This window comes from Talpa europaea (genome assembly GCF_964194135.1).
Source record: "Talpa europaea genome assembly, chromosome: 7".
Taxonomy (NCBI): domain Eukaryota; kingdom Metazoa; phylum Chordata; class Mammalia; order Eulipotyphla; family Talpidae; genus Talpa; species Talpa europaea.
Window position 1 is genome coordinate 81,623,950 of NC_140074.1, and position 13,593 is coordinate 81,637,542.

Consider the following 13,593-nt stretch of genomic DNA (forward strand, 5'->3'; position numbering starts at 1 on the left):
AGTTGCTTCCCCCCGCCCCCCCGTGCCCCTCAGCTTTCTCCTCCGTGAAATGGCGATAAAAGGAGGATTCATCGTGAGGCCGGAATGAGACTAGAGGTGGAAGCACTTGCAAGAATGCACGTATGTTTCCTCGCCTCTACGCTTATCCGCGGAAAGCACCGCAGGCCGGGGGCCGCGCGAGAGCAGGGCGCAGCGCGGGGGTGCTGCGGCGCGGGCGGGGCGGGCGGCGCCGGCGGGGCGGGGCGGGCGGCGCGGGCGGGGCGGGGCCGGGCCGCGGACGTGGGCCGTGCGGCGCCGGCGCCAACTGTCAATCAAGGCGGCTTGGGGCGGGGCGGGGCGGTGCTTCCGCCAGCGCGAGGCCGCCGGGGGCCGCTCGGCGGCGCCGGGGCCAGTCGGGAGCCGCGCCCGCAGCCGCTGGCAGCGCGGCCCGAGGAGGCGGCGATGGAGTTGGAGCCCGAGCTGATGTTGCAGGAGGCCCGCGAGAACGTGGAGGCGGCTCAGAGTTACCGGAGAGAGTTGGGCCAGAGGCTGCAGGGGCTGCAGGAGGCGCGGAGGCAGGTCGGAGGGCAGCTCCGGGGGGGCGCCCCGGGCCCCCGGGAGGACGCGGGGTGTCGGGCGACCTGCGGCGGCGGAGAGGGCTCCGGGGGCTGGGAGTGCTGGAAAACCCGAGAGAGGGGGAAGAGGCTTTGAAGGAGCAAGGAGACCTAGTAGGGACTGGAGTGGGGGAGGTGGGTGCTAGGGGGCCTAAGAGGAAGAGACGAGTTTGGGGAAGAGTGTGCGGGGCGTTCCCCGACTGTGCCGGACCGTGGCGGGGACGTCGGCGTGTCTGGGGTTGAGGGGGTTGAGGAGGGTGAAGGGCCAGAATGAAATCCCGGGCCATCACGGAGGGCACTGAAGACTGACTGAGGTTGGGGGAGGTGGAGAGTCTCTGAGAAAACTTGAAGTGGGCATGGAGATGGGTTTTGAGGAAATTGCGGGGCAGTGATCTGCAGAGAGCTAAAGGTGGGAGCAAAATGGATACTGGAAGGGGAAAACTAAGGGGGAGGGTGGGCTTGAGAAGCAGGAAACACTAAATGAATGGAATTAAAGCCTGAAGTGAGTACTTAATAATGTATCATGTCATCTTAAATACATTAAAACATTCAGTGTAACCCCATTCCAGAATTTGAGGTGATACTGTGTTGGTGAAGGCAAAAGGGATGGGGAAATGGAAAAACAAGTTTGAAGAGAAACTTGCTCAAAGGAGAAGCGGTTATCCGTTCCATGGGAGCAAAGGTATCAAAGATATAGGAAAATTACATGGTTACTCTACACCCCAAACATATACAGAATACAACCTACTGCCAGTGTTTGATTGGACAGGTACTCCTCAAGCTACTATTAACATAGTTGCTTCATAGATGCTTTTTGAGTGAGTGGGATTCTATTTATCGTTTAGTGAATGGGATTTCCCTACATCACACTTGATATTAATCTATAGTGTCATCCTAGTTATTCCCATCTTGCTTAGAATCTGAAATGTATAAGTGATAGAATACTGCTGTGGTAACAGTCCCTTTGGATATTCTTATTAAGGGTACTAAATATGCTTTAGGTTTTATGTATTTTAAAATCCGTGTAAAACTAGTGTAGGGCAGACATCATTTGTAGTTTAGTAGTAAAGCTGCGAGCAAATGTAGATATGATGATTCTGATCTGGTCACTGAATGCTTTTCGAGGCCTCCCAATGTACTCATCTTTGTTTCCATTTGAAAATATCTTCATTATTCCTTCTATTTTGAAGTAGAGGTTCTAAATCTAGGACATTGCTTACTAAGAGGTTAAAATATTTCTTCTTATGTGACTAATGTTTCAGCCAGTTAAGATATCTTATATATGAGCACGAATATTATTTAACTACACCACCAATTAAGAAGCAGTAGGGTTGACACTAATTGAATGTAGTTAGCACCTGGGCATAGCACTTACTAATTTCTTTCTTTTTTTAGTTTCTTGTGTGATATTCAATGTTTTAAAAAACATTTAGTGTGATTCCACCTTGAATAGTTTAGAATTCAATTTTCAAACATATATATATATTTTTAAATCTCCCGTTACTTTATTTATTTTTTTAAAGATTTATTTATTCATTTATACAAACACTGGGTACAGTCAGAAGCACGGGAGGGTGAGAGGATTCACCAGAGCCAGAGCAGGGAGCAGAACAGGCAGTTTGACGAAGTACACTGCTGAGGGGAGCAGCGGGCAGCAGGAGAGGTCTGCGCGCCATGTGGGACCCTCCTCCGGTGGCCGGGGAGCAGCCGGGGATCGAACCGGTGCTGCAGAGGCCGCGGGCAGCTTCGCAACTCAGCGCTCAACCGCTGCGCCACCGAGGAGGCCCACAAACATATATTCTTTTAAATTTGATATCCAATAATGTAAATACAGGACATGCTTTCCTATAACTTAGTGTAGTTTAGTATGAGATTTTATTTTGTTTTTGAGGCCTATTGTCTGGTGTCTGAGACAGAAAACACTGGGGGAACATCCATCACTGCTTAGTTCCTGGTGACACTGCTTTTTGACTAGACTGAATAAGAATGTAATTCTCCTTTGTTTTGGGACAGTTACAATATTGTCTTTTCTCAAAGCTAATTTCAGTGGATTGTTCATGTTTGGGTTTGTAGAAGTCCTCTGTCAACTTGTATTTAAAGGAAGGTCTGCATTACAAAAATGTTATCAAAATAAGCAGCTGGTTTTGTTGGGTGATAAGGATATTTTTAGGGTTCCAATATTTTCAGAGTAGCTACATAAAATATGTGGCTTTGTAGCAAAGATTTTGCATGGGGGAAGGATGAGAACAGAGAGGAAGGGATGCCCTCCTTTGTGCATTTTTTTTTTTTTTTTACTTACTGATTTTGTTTCCTTTTGGATTATGTTTTTTTTTTAATTGAGATGTAATTTGCATAGCATAACATTTATACCCTTCAGTGTACTATTCAGCACTTTTTAGTAGAGCAAAATTGTGTAATTATTACCTCTAATTCCAGAACATTTTCATCACCCCAGAAATTCCATACCTGTTAGCTGTCCCTCCCTCAGCCTCTGGCAATATCTAAACTGCTTTCTGTCTCTGTTTGGATTTGCTCAGTCTTGACATTTCATATAAGCGGAACCATACAATATGTGGATCCTGTGACAGGCGTCTTTGGCTTAGCATAGTAGTTTCGAGGTTCATACGTGTGGTAGGTAGCATGTATCAGTACTTTAATCCTTTTTATGACTAAATAATACATGTAATATGGATAGACCACATTTTTTTACCCAGTTACCAGTTGGTAGATATTTCACTTTTTGACTGTTATGAATAGTACTGTTAGGACATTCACGTACAAGTTTTTATATGGACATGTTTTTAATTCTTTTTGTATATACTTATGAATTGCTAGGTCATATGGTAACCTTTTCAAGAACTCTTGGCATACCTTTTAATCTTTGTTTTTGTTTCTTACTGTTTAAAAGTCTCTTATGAAATTGGTTTCATGTTAGGAAATCATGTCTTTGAAAATCTAGAAAGAAGAATAAAAATCCTTTCAGTTCTATTCTGTCAAAAGAAACTGTCAGCATGTAGCAGTTTCTCCTCTTGTGGTTTAGTGTAGGCCCTGCCCTCTGTCTTCAGAGAAAAGGAAGTTCTGTGTAGGAATGCAAGAGTAGTTTGTAACTCTTACTGTTTGAGTAAGTTATAGGCTAGAAGACATGGAGGTTGTCTTAAGGAAATTAGATAATATTTACAGCCAACCAGTCCTAACTCATGTTGAAGTCATTAAGAATAGCTCCCTGGAGGGCCTCCCAGGTGGCGCAGCGGTTGAGCGCTGGGTTGCGAAGCTGCCCGCGGCCTCCGCGACGCCGGTTCGATCCCCGGCTGCTCCCCGGCCACCGGAGGAGGGTCCCACATGGTGCGCAGACTTCTCCTGCCGCCCGCTGCTCCCCTCAGCAGTGTACTTCGGTCCTTCTGCCTGTTCTGCTCCCTGCTCTGGCTCTGGTGAATTCTCTCACCCTCCCGGCTTCTGACTGTACCCAGTGCATGTATAAACCAAACAAACAAAAAAAACAAACAAACAAATAGATAAATAAATAAGACATGCCTCTAGAAAAAAAAAAAAAAAAAAGAATAGCTCCCTGGAATCTTGGTACTAAAATGTAAATACCAAAGAAATTAACTCCTACTCTCCTATTCATTTGTTCATTCACTCCATAAATATTTATTGGATGCCTATTGTGGGTCAGAAATTCTGGGTCCTGGAAATACTGTGGTCATGGAAACAGACCACTGCCCCTCAATGGAGTTACTGTTTCCTTTGGTGGCTGATCATTAGATTGTTACCCATAAAAACAAAACAAATAGGAAAAACCAAAATTCTGTGTGTTTGTTTTTAGATTTCACTTCCATTGTGTTTTTCATCAGTTGTTTATTTCTCCAGGGTTGGCTTTCCTGATTGTCGAAAGTAGAGATAGCTTATGAAAATGTCACCTAATGATGTTAGTCGGCTAGTCTCAGAGTAGCACTGCTTGATGGCATTGCCACAGACTGGGCCAACTTAGTCGTTAAGCTTTGCAGGTCTTTTGTTTGTTTTACTTTATTTTATTATTATTTTTGGCATTCTTTTGCATGTTATCAAAGGAGAATTAGTTTGAGGTTGGAGGTGCCCACAGTGAGGGACACATACTCTAGTCTGTGTACCCTTATGAGTCACTCTAAAATGAATGTGTTGTCCTTCAGGTACCTTTTAGTTAGTGTGACTCACTTGTCTCTCAGGGCATTGACAAAAGCAAATCTCTGCTCTTTCAGAGTAAAAGTTCGGATCTTGGTACCTAGTTAAAATAACATTTGGTGCGGACCTTGCCAAGCTCTGGCCAGTGGTGTCCCTTTGATCCCTGCTTCTGTAAGGGTGGTCCATGGCCACAGTAGAAGCATCACCTGGGATCTTGTTAGAATGCAGGAATCGGTCCCCGATAGACTTTCTGAATCATAATTTGTACTTTAACAAGATTGCCAGGTGTGATATGTATGCACATTAAAAATTAAGATGCACTGCCTTAGAGTATACCATTACACTTCATCAGCTCTAAACGAGTTTTGTAGTTTAATCTAAACCAAAGGGTTGTCATCATGAATTCCTGTGGTTTATCCTCAAGATTAAAACTTTATTTGAAATATCATACATTTGTTAGATAATTAGACAACCATATATATAAGTGAATAATTGGCAGTCTTAAGCCAGTGCTTGTCCTAGCATGTCTTAACATCGGTAATGGGATCATTTGTTGTTTTATACTATTTTGCTTTCCATTTTTTAGTAGTTGATTTCAGATAATGTTTCAAAGGTTTAACTAGCAATCTTGTTATTCCTAATGTGTGCAGTACCAGGTTCTCTATAGATCATCATTCCATAGGGTTTGTAAACACTGCTAAACACTGGGACAGATACAGAACTCAGTAGAAAAACAAAAGTAAATTTTTTCAGAAAATGAGGGCAGGAAGTCTTAGTAGCTCAGCAAAGAAGAGACTATTATTGCGTCTTTTATCTCCCACTTCCCCTTCTGTTACCCATTTTCAAAACAGTTCAAAAATCTGTTTGAAAGTCATTTGTTACATCAGTTCTTGTTTAAGACTGCCTGTCTGTGTCTATGCAGGCATCTCTTTTTTCCTTTCCTCAATAAACTTGCCGTGTGCTGATAAAAAAAAAAAGTCATTTGTTACAACAATAGCACTTTATTTTTTAATTTTTTTATTTAATTTTAATTTTAATTTATTTATTTTTTAATTTTCTAGAGGCATGCCTTATTTATTTATTTATTATTTGTTTGTTTGGTTTATACATGCACTGGGTGCAGTAAGAAGCGTGGGAGGGTGAGAGAATTCACCAGAGCCAGAGCGGGGAGCAGAGCAGGCAGCAGGACCGAAGTACACTGCTGAGGGGAGCAGCGGGCGGCAGGAGAGGTCTGCTCACCATGTGGGACCCTCCTCCGGTGGCCGGGGAGCAGCCGGGGATCGAACCGGCTGCAGAGGCTGCAGGCAGCTTCGCAACCCAGCCCTCAACCGCTGCGCCACCGGGGAGGCCCTAATTTTTATTTTTATATTCTCCATACAATTACAACCCCCTTATTTTGACCCCAGTCCCTCCTTTCCCCGCCCCCAACCCCCATAGAGTGTCTCTGGTTCATAGTTGTTTGTTGATTTTGATATTTTCTTTCTTATAGTTATTCTTTTTCCTGGTCCCTTATTTAAGTTTTCTAGATTCCTGCTATGAGTGAGACCATCTGGTATTTTTCTTTTTCTTTCTGGCTTATTTCGCTGAGCATGATCCCTTCCAGCTCCATCCATGTTGCTGCAAATTGCATGTGTTTTAACATCTTTTTTGAATGTGAGTAATATTCCATGGTGTAGATGTACCACATCTTCTTGATCCAGTCATCTATTTTTGGGCATTTGGGTTGTTTCCAAAGCTTAGCTATTGTAAATAGTGCTGCAACAATAGCACTTTAAATGTTCCTTTTAGTGTCCTAAAAAAAGGTTAAATCTGGAGTAGGGGAAACCAGGAACAGATGAAATAATTTTAAAAGAATCCATAATTCTGTTACTTACAGACAACCACTTTTGACATTTTGTTGTATCTTCCTTGACATATTATTTTACAAAACTGGGGCTACTCTATTGCAACTTTGTATCCATGTTTTCTTTTGGTTACATCATGTCATAAACCATTATTATGACAGTTTTCTCATTTGCCCTCTATTTTCTTTTAAATGTACCTTTATTAGAGATTTTTTTATTTATGTACACAAGAACTGGGGTATATGCCAGAGGTGTGGTGGGTGAGAAGATTCGCCAGAGACAGTGTGGGGAAAAGAACAGTTGTAGTGACTGAAATACACTGCTGAGTCAGGAGAGGTCTGCTGCACCATGTGAGTGGCTCCCTGGCCATCTGGGGTTCGAACTCTTTTTTTTTTTTTTTTTCCCTCAAAGATTTATTTATTTATTTATACAAGCACTGGGTACAGTCAGAAGCGCGGGAGGGTGAGAGAATTCACCAGAGCCAGAGTGGGGAACAGAACAGGCAGACTGACGAAATACACTGCTGAGGGGAGCAGTGGGAGCGGCAGGAGAGGTCTGCGTGCCATGTGGGACCCTCGCAGGTGGCCGGGGATCGAACCGGCGCTGCAGAGGCTGCGGGCAGCTTCGCAGCCCAGTGCTCAACCGCTGAGCCACCAGGGGAAGCCCTGGGGTTCAAACTCTTGCTGCAGAGGCACGGATAGCTTCATAGTGCTGTGCTTAACCCCTTGCGCCACCAGGGAAGCCCCTGCAACCTATTTTTTAAGCAGAGGTGAATAGAGTGTTAAGTATTAACAGAACATTTGTTAGTGGTAGGCTGCAGTGTATCGAGTCAGGTATGCCAGAAAACTGGGAGCAAAACAACCATCCAGGGGAAATCAACAACCATGACGAATAGCTACACATACATTTGTGTTCAAAGACTTCCTACCAAATTACATTGGCTTTTCAGTCATTTTTCACAAATTGTCTTTAAACATGCCACTGAAAGCTGCTTATTGAGTCTAGAACAAAGTTGAGTTATTGAAGGATGTAAATGAGCTTAAAACAAGCATGCTAAATCAATAATGTTAAAATCAGTGATGTGAATTAAAAAGTGTGAGAATATCACACAGGCACCCAGTTTTTCTCTGTGTAGGTTTTTTCAGTGTAGATTGTAATGTATTTATTATTTGCTAGAGAAGTACTATTCTTATTACTATATACTTGGTAAATACTGCATATCATTTGTGATCTAAAAATCCAAAAGTAGGACAAGTTTTTTTTATTGAGGGGAATCAATGAATCACTTATATTTGTATTATTGTACTTTGTTGGCACTTGCACAAATTAGCCATGAGATCTTAAAAAATGTAACTGTTTTCATTCATGTTTTTCTTTCTTTTTTTTTTTTAAAGATTTATTTATTTATTATTTATACAAGCACTGGGTGCAGTCAGAAGTGGGAGGGTATGAGAATTCACCAGAGCGGGGAGCAGAGCAGGCAGAAGGACCGAAGTACACTGCTGAGGGGAGCAGCGGGCGGCAGGAGAGGTCTGCGCACCATGTGGGACCCTCCTTCGGTGGCCGGGAGCAGCCAGGTATCGAACCTGCGCTGCAGAGGCTGCAGGCAGCTTCGCAACCCAGCGCTCAACCACTGCGCCACCGGGGAGGCCCCCTCGTGTTTTTCTTTTTTTAAATTTATATGTATATTTTACATAATTATTCATTTTTTGTTCAATGTCTGATTTCTCCTCTCAGATGTAGTCACATGAGAACCATCATCATGGTCTCTTGTGCTCTTCCCGTCCCTCTTTTAATCCTCCCTCCCGCTCCCATGCTAAATGTCTCCGATTTGTAGTTTCCTGCTAGAATTTTCTTTTCATTCTCACTTTTAAAAGATATTTATTTTATTTATTTATGCATACAAGAGCTGGGGTGTAGACCAGAGGTGTAGGGGGTGGTGGTGAGAGGATTCACCGGAGACAGAGTGGGGAGCAGAATAAGCAGATTGGCTGAAATACACTGCTGAGGGGAGCAGCGGGCAAGACAGGAGGAGTCTGCTGTGCCATGTGGGTGGGTCAGCTCCCTAGCTGGGGATGCTGATAGCTTCATAGTGTTGAGACTTAACCCTTTGTACCACCAAGGAGGCCCTTCATTTTCACTTTTTTAACTGTGCATTGAGGCTAAGGATAATATCTACTTAATGTGACCTTTGTGGGGTTTAAAATGAGAAGTGTACTTAAGGTGCTTAAGAAATATTATAGTAATATAATAAGAAATATTAGCAATAATAATAATGCTACTAAAATTATTTCTTTTTTTAAAAAAAAAGATTTATTTTATTTATGTGTACAAGAAGTGGAGTACAGGCCAGAGGTGTGGGAGGATGAGAGGATTCACGAGAGACAGAGTGGGGAACAGAACTGGCAGACTGCCTAAAATACACTGCTGAGGGGAGCAGCGGGCGAGACAGGAGAGGTCTGCTGTGCCATGTGGGTAGCTCCCTGGCCAGCCAGGGATCAAACTCATGCTGCAGAGGCTGCGGATAGCTTCATAGTGCTGTGCTTAACCCCTTGTGCCACCAGGGAGGCCCCTTATTGTCTTTATAACTCCAGTTCCTGAAACATAGTAGACCGCAATAAATGTTGAATAAGTGCTTTTATGAATGTTGTGGGTGTAATTTTGCAGACATTCTTTTTAGATTGTTGCCTTGATTGTAAGCACCCTGTTCATTAATACAGATAATCAAGAATTAAACATTTGCTTTATCTTATGATTTGATTATTTGTTAATGTATCATAAACTATGCCAAATCCTAACAGCTTAAAATGCAATCTTTTTATTTGCTTACTATTCTGGGAATTGACTGGGGCTCAGTGGGCAATTCTGATTTTGCTGGCACCACTCATGTGATTGCAATCAAATGGCTGCTGAGGCTGGAATGTTCAAGATAGAATGTTCACTTATCTATTTGGGGTCTTAGTGGTAGCAGGACTCAGTTGGAATGCTTGCCTGGCTGGGCTTTTTCCCACCCCTCCCAATTTTTTCCCCTTAAGCTTTCTCTTTCCAGAAAGATATCCAGACTTCTCTCATGGTGGTTAGGAGCCCAAAACATGCAAAAGTAGGAGTTGCCACTTTTTTTTTTAATTTAAAGATTTATTTATTTATGCATACAAGAACTGGGGTACAGGCCAGGGGTGTGGGGGACAGTGAGAGGATTCACCGGAGTCAGAGTGGGGCGCAGAACAGGCAGATGTATTGAAATACACTGCTGAGGGGAATAGCGGGCGAGTTCAAAGAGGTCTGCTGCGCCATGTGGGTCACCTCCCTGGCCAGGGATCGAACTCGTGCTATAGCAGCAGTGGACTGCTTCACAGTGCTATGTCTTTACCCCTTGCACCATCAGGGAGGCCCAAGGTCGGTCTTTTTTTTTTTTTTTAGATTTATTTATTTATGCATACAATAACTGGGGTACAGGTCAGAGGTCCAGGGGGTGACAGGATTCACCAGAGACAGTGGGGAACAGAACAGGTGGATTGACTCAGATACACTGCTGAGGGGAGCAGCGGGTGAGTCAGGAGAGGTCTGCTGCACCATGTGGGTTACCTCTCTGGCTGGGGATCAAACTCATGCTGCAGTGACTGTGGATAGCTTCACAGTGCTATCTCTTAACCCCTTGTGCCACCAGGGAGGCCCCAGGAGTTTCCAGGTCTTAAAACTGGCACAGCATCAGTTCACTCTTGTTATCATGTATAATTGCGTTGACAGTTACAAGTCCAGCCTATATTCTAGGGGAGAGCAGAGGAGAACCAGGAGATGTGTTTGGTGGTTCATTGGGGGCCACTAAATAACAGGCTGCCAAAACACATAATAAAGATTTTCTGTTTAATGTTCTTAAACATTCAAAACCCCCAAAAAGCTAACCATAAGTTAAGGAAATACAGCAGGGCTAATGAGCCCATATATAGGTCAGCCTTAAAATTTTCACCCACTTTACTAGCTTTGTGATGTGGGCAAGTTCATTTCTCTAACTCCTATGTTATTCATCTACAGATGCTTTCTTCATAGGATTGTGGTAGAATTTAAGACCTTGAAATTAGTTTTAATGTTAAAACTAAATTAGTTTAAGTTTTCTATTAAAAAAGCAATTGGGAAAATAAATTCTTTGGTTAAGCTTGCAGGATAAAAATCTTTATAAAGTCATGAAAATGGATCATTTAAAGGATTTAGAAGTGATTCCAGTTAATTTCCCCCAATATAAAATGTATTATGTTATATTATAATCAGCTATGTATTACCACTTAAGACCAAAGATATTCTTAAATCAGATTGTACGTGGGTTTTATGACTTTCGTAAACCTTGGAGGAACATGTTAATTACGATTGTCTTGGAGGTCTGTGAAGTACATATTTTCTAGGTTTTTTTTTTTTTTAAGATTTATTTATTTATTTATACAAGTACTGGGTACAGTCAGAAGCACGGGAGGGTGAGAGAATTCACCAGAGTCAGAGCAGGGAGCGGAGCAGGCAGAAGGACCGAAGTACACTGCTGAGGGGAGCAGCAGGCGGCAGGAGAGGTCTGCGCGCCATGTGGGACACTCCTCCGGTGGCCGGGGAGCAGCCGGGAATCGAACCAGCGCTGCAGAGGCTGCAGACAGCTTCGCAACCCAGCGCTCAACTGCTGCACCACCGGGGAGGCCCATATTTTCTAGACTTTTATATGACTTAATACTGATATAGAAATGTGATGACTTTTTGACATTCTGTGAGCTCATCTGCATATTAAAATTTTTAAAAATACCAGTTGCTTTGGGGTTAGTTTCAACTACAGTAGAAACTTGGTAAATAAGTTTTGATGCTTGGGGCCTCCCTGGTGGCTCAAGGGGTTAGCACAGCACTGTGAAGCTATCCACTGCCTCTGCAGCATGGATTCAATCCCCCGCCAGCCAGGGAGGTACCCACATGGCGCAGCAGACCTCTCCTGTCTCGCCCACTGCTCCCCTTAGCAGTATATTTCAGTCAATCTGCCTGTTCTATTCCCCACTCTGTCTCTGATGGATCCTCTCACCCTGCACCTCTGACCTGTACCCCAGTTTTTTTTTTTTAAGATTTATTTATTTATTTAAGATTTATTTATTTATTATTTATACAAGCACTGGGTACAGTCAGAAGCCTGGGAGGGTGAGAGAATTCACCAGAGCCAGAGCAGGGAGCAGAACAGGCAGACTGACGAAGCACACTGCTGAGGGGAGCAGTGGGCACAGCAGGAGAGGTCTGCTGCACCATGTGGGATTCTTGCCGGCCAGCTAGTATTGAACCGGCACTGCAGAGAAGCAGGCAGCTTCATAGCGTGGCACTCAACCCACTGTGCCACTGGGGAGGCCTTGTTTTTTTTTTCTGATGGATTATTTTTTTTTTTTAAATTATTTATTTATACATACAAGAACTGGGGTGTAAGCCAGAGGTGCGAGAGGTCTGATGCACCATGTGGGTTGCTCCCTGGCTGGCTGGGGATCAAACTTGTACTGCAGTGGCTGGGGATAGCTTGATAGCATTGTCTTTAACTCCTGGGCCACCCGGGTGGCCCTGTACCCCAGTTCTTGTATGCATAAAATAATAAATAAATTTAAAAAATTTGTTTTGATGGCTTGTTACATTTCACTTTAGTGGAAAATTGGTTCAGAATATTATTCATAAAGAATATATATTATAATTTCTTTTTGAGACCTTGAGTTGTGTAGCATTTGTATTCTTATATCTACTTTGTTACAAACCATCACAGTTGTGTGTACTAGTTTGCCTAGGTAGCATTTGGGGCTGATTGGTTGTCGACCAACTATTCTTTATGAATAAACAAGAAATTTTTGTATCTTCAGTCAATACAAAAATTACAGATTTATCTGGAAACTCTTTAAAATGGGGTATCAGGGGCATCCCTGTTGGTACAAGAGATTAAGCAATCTGCAGCCTCTGTAGCGTGAGTTCGATCCCTGGCTGACCAGGGAGCAACTCACATGGCGAGACAGACCTCTCCTGTCTTGACCTCTGCTCCCCTCAGCAGTGTTCTGTTCCCCAGTCTGTCTCTGGTGGATCCTCTCACCCCTCACATCTCTGGCCTGTATCCCAGCTCTTGTATGCATAAATAAATAAATCTTCAAAAAAAATTTAAAAAAGGGCCTCCCCTGGTGGCACAGGATGTTGAGCGCCGCTCTGTGAAGCTTTCTGCAGCCTCTGCAGCGCTGGTTTGATCCTGGCTGGCTGGCGAGGGTCCCACATGGCGCGACAGACCTCTCCTGTCTCGCCTGCTGCTCCCCTCAGCAGTGTGTTTTGTCAGTCTACCTGTTCTGTTCCCCGCTGTCTCTGGTGAGTCCTCTCACCCTCCCGCAAATCTGGCCTGTACCCCTGTTCTTGTATAAATAAATAAATCTTTAAAAAAAATAAAATAAAATGGGGTATCAGTCCTACACAGATTGATGCAGTGGAAAGATCATGGTGCTTGCAGTCAGATTATTTTTGGTGCATGAAGCCTTGGAGAGTTACTTGACTTCTCTTAGCTTTGTTTCTTTAATGAACTCTGTAGGCCCACCTCTGAAGAGTTGTGAAGATGTAATGAGCTAATACTGAACACATTGGGCCACATCAAATGTGAAGAAATTAACTCACTAGTGAAGTTTGTATTTTTTCCCCATCAGCACACAGGACGTTTATTAAGGAGAGGGGAAAAAAAGGGAAAAGAAATCCCTATGAAGACACAAATGGGCAGTCTTAAAAGATAAGAGCTGCTGAAGTTCATATTTTAAAATTAGTTTCGTAAAGTCAAGTAGATGAAATTGATGAGTTACATGATTGTATTAAAGGTGACTGAGGCTTTAAATTATGAACTATTTCAGGAAGAAGAGAATCATGCCAAGGTAGAATCAAGTTTAAAAGAGCAGTTGTTGGGATTCTATCAACAAAATGGACCAAATTTATAATGAAAGTGCAAGAGGGGGATTTGAAAATGGATTCTCCCTTCCTTG

The 13,593-nt window shown here is 43.2% G+C and overlaps 1 protein-coding gene across 2 annotated transcripts in view; it reads left to right on the plus strand.

The window, feature by feature from the left end:
- Window positions 1–441: 441 nt before the first annotated feature.
- Window positions 442–13,593, plus strand: part of CRLF3 (cytokine receptor like factor 3) — a gene marked incomplete at both ends in the record, with an annotated part of 40,199 nt that continues 27,047 nt past the window's right edge. The window contains one exon of one of the 2 annotated variants that reach the window (XM_084237344.1): window positions 442–558. In XM_084237344.1, the coding sequence (XP_084093470.1) occupies window positions 442–558 (117 nt within the window). The remainder of the gene's footprint in view (window positions 559–13,593) is intronic. The other variant, XM_084237345.1, reaches the window with a different exon arrangement.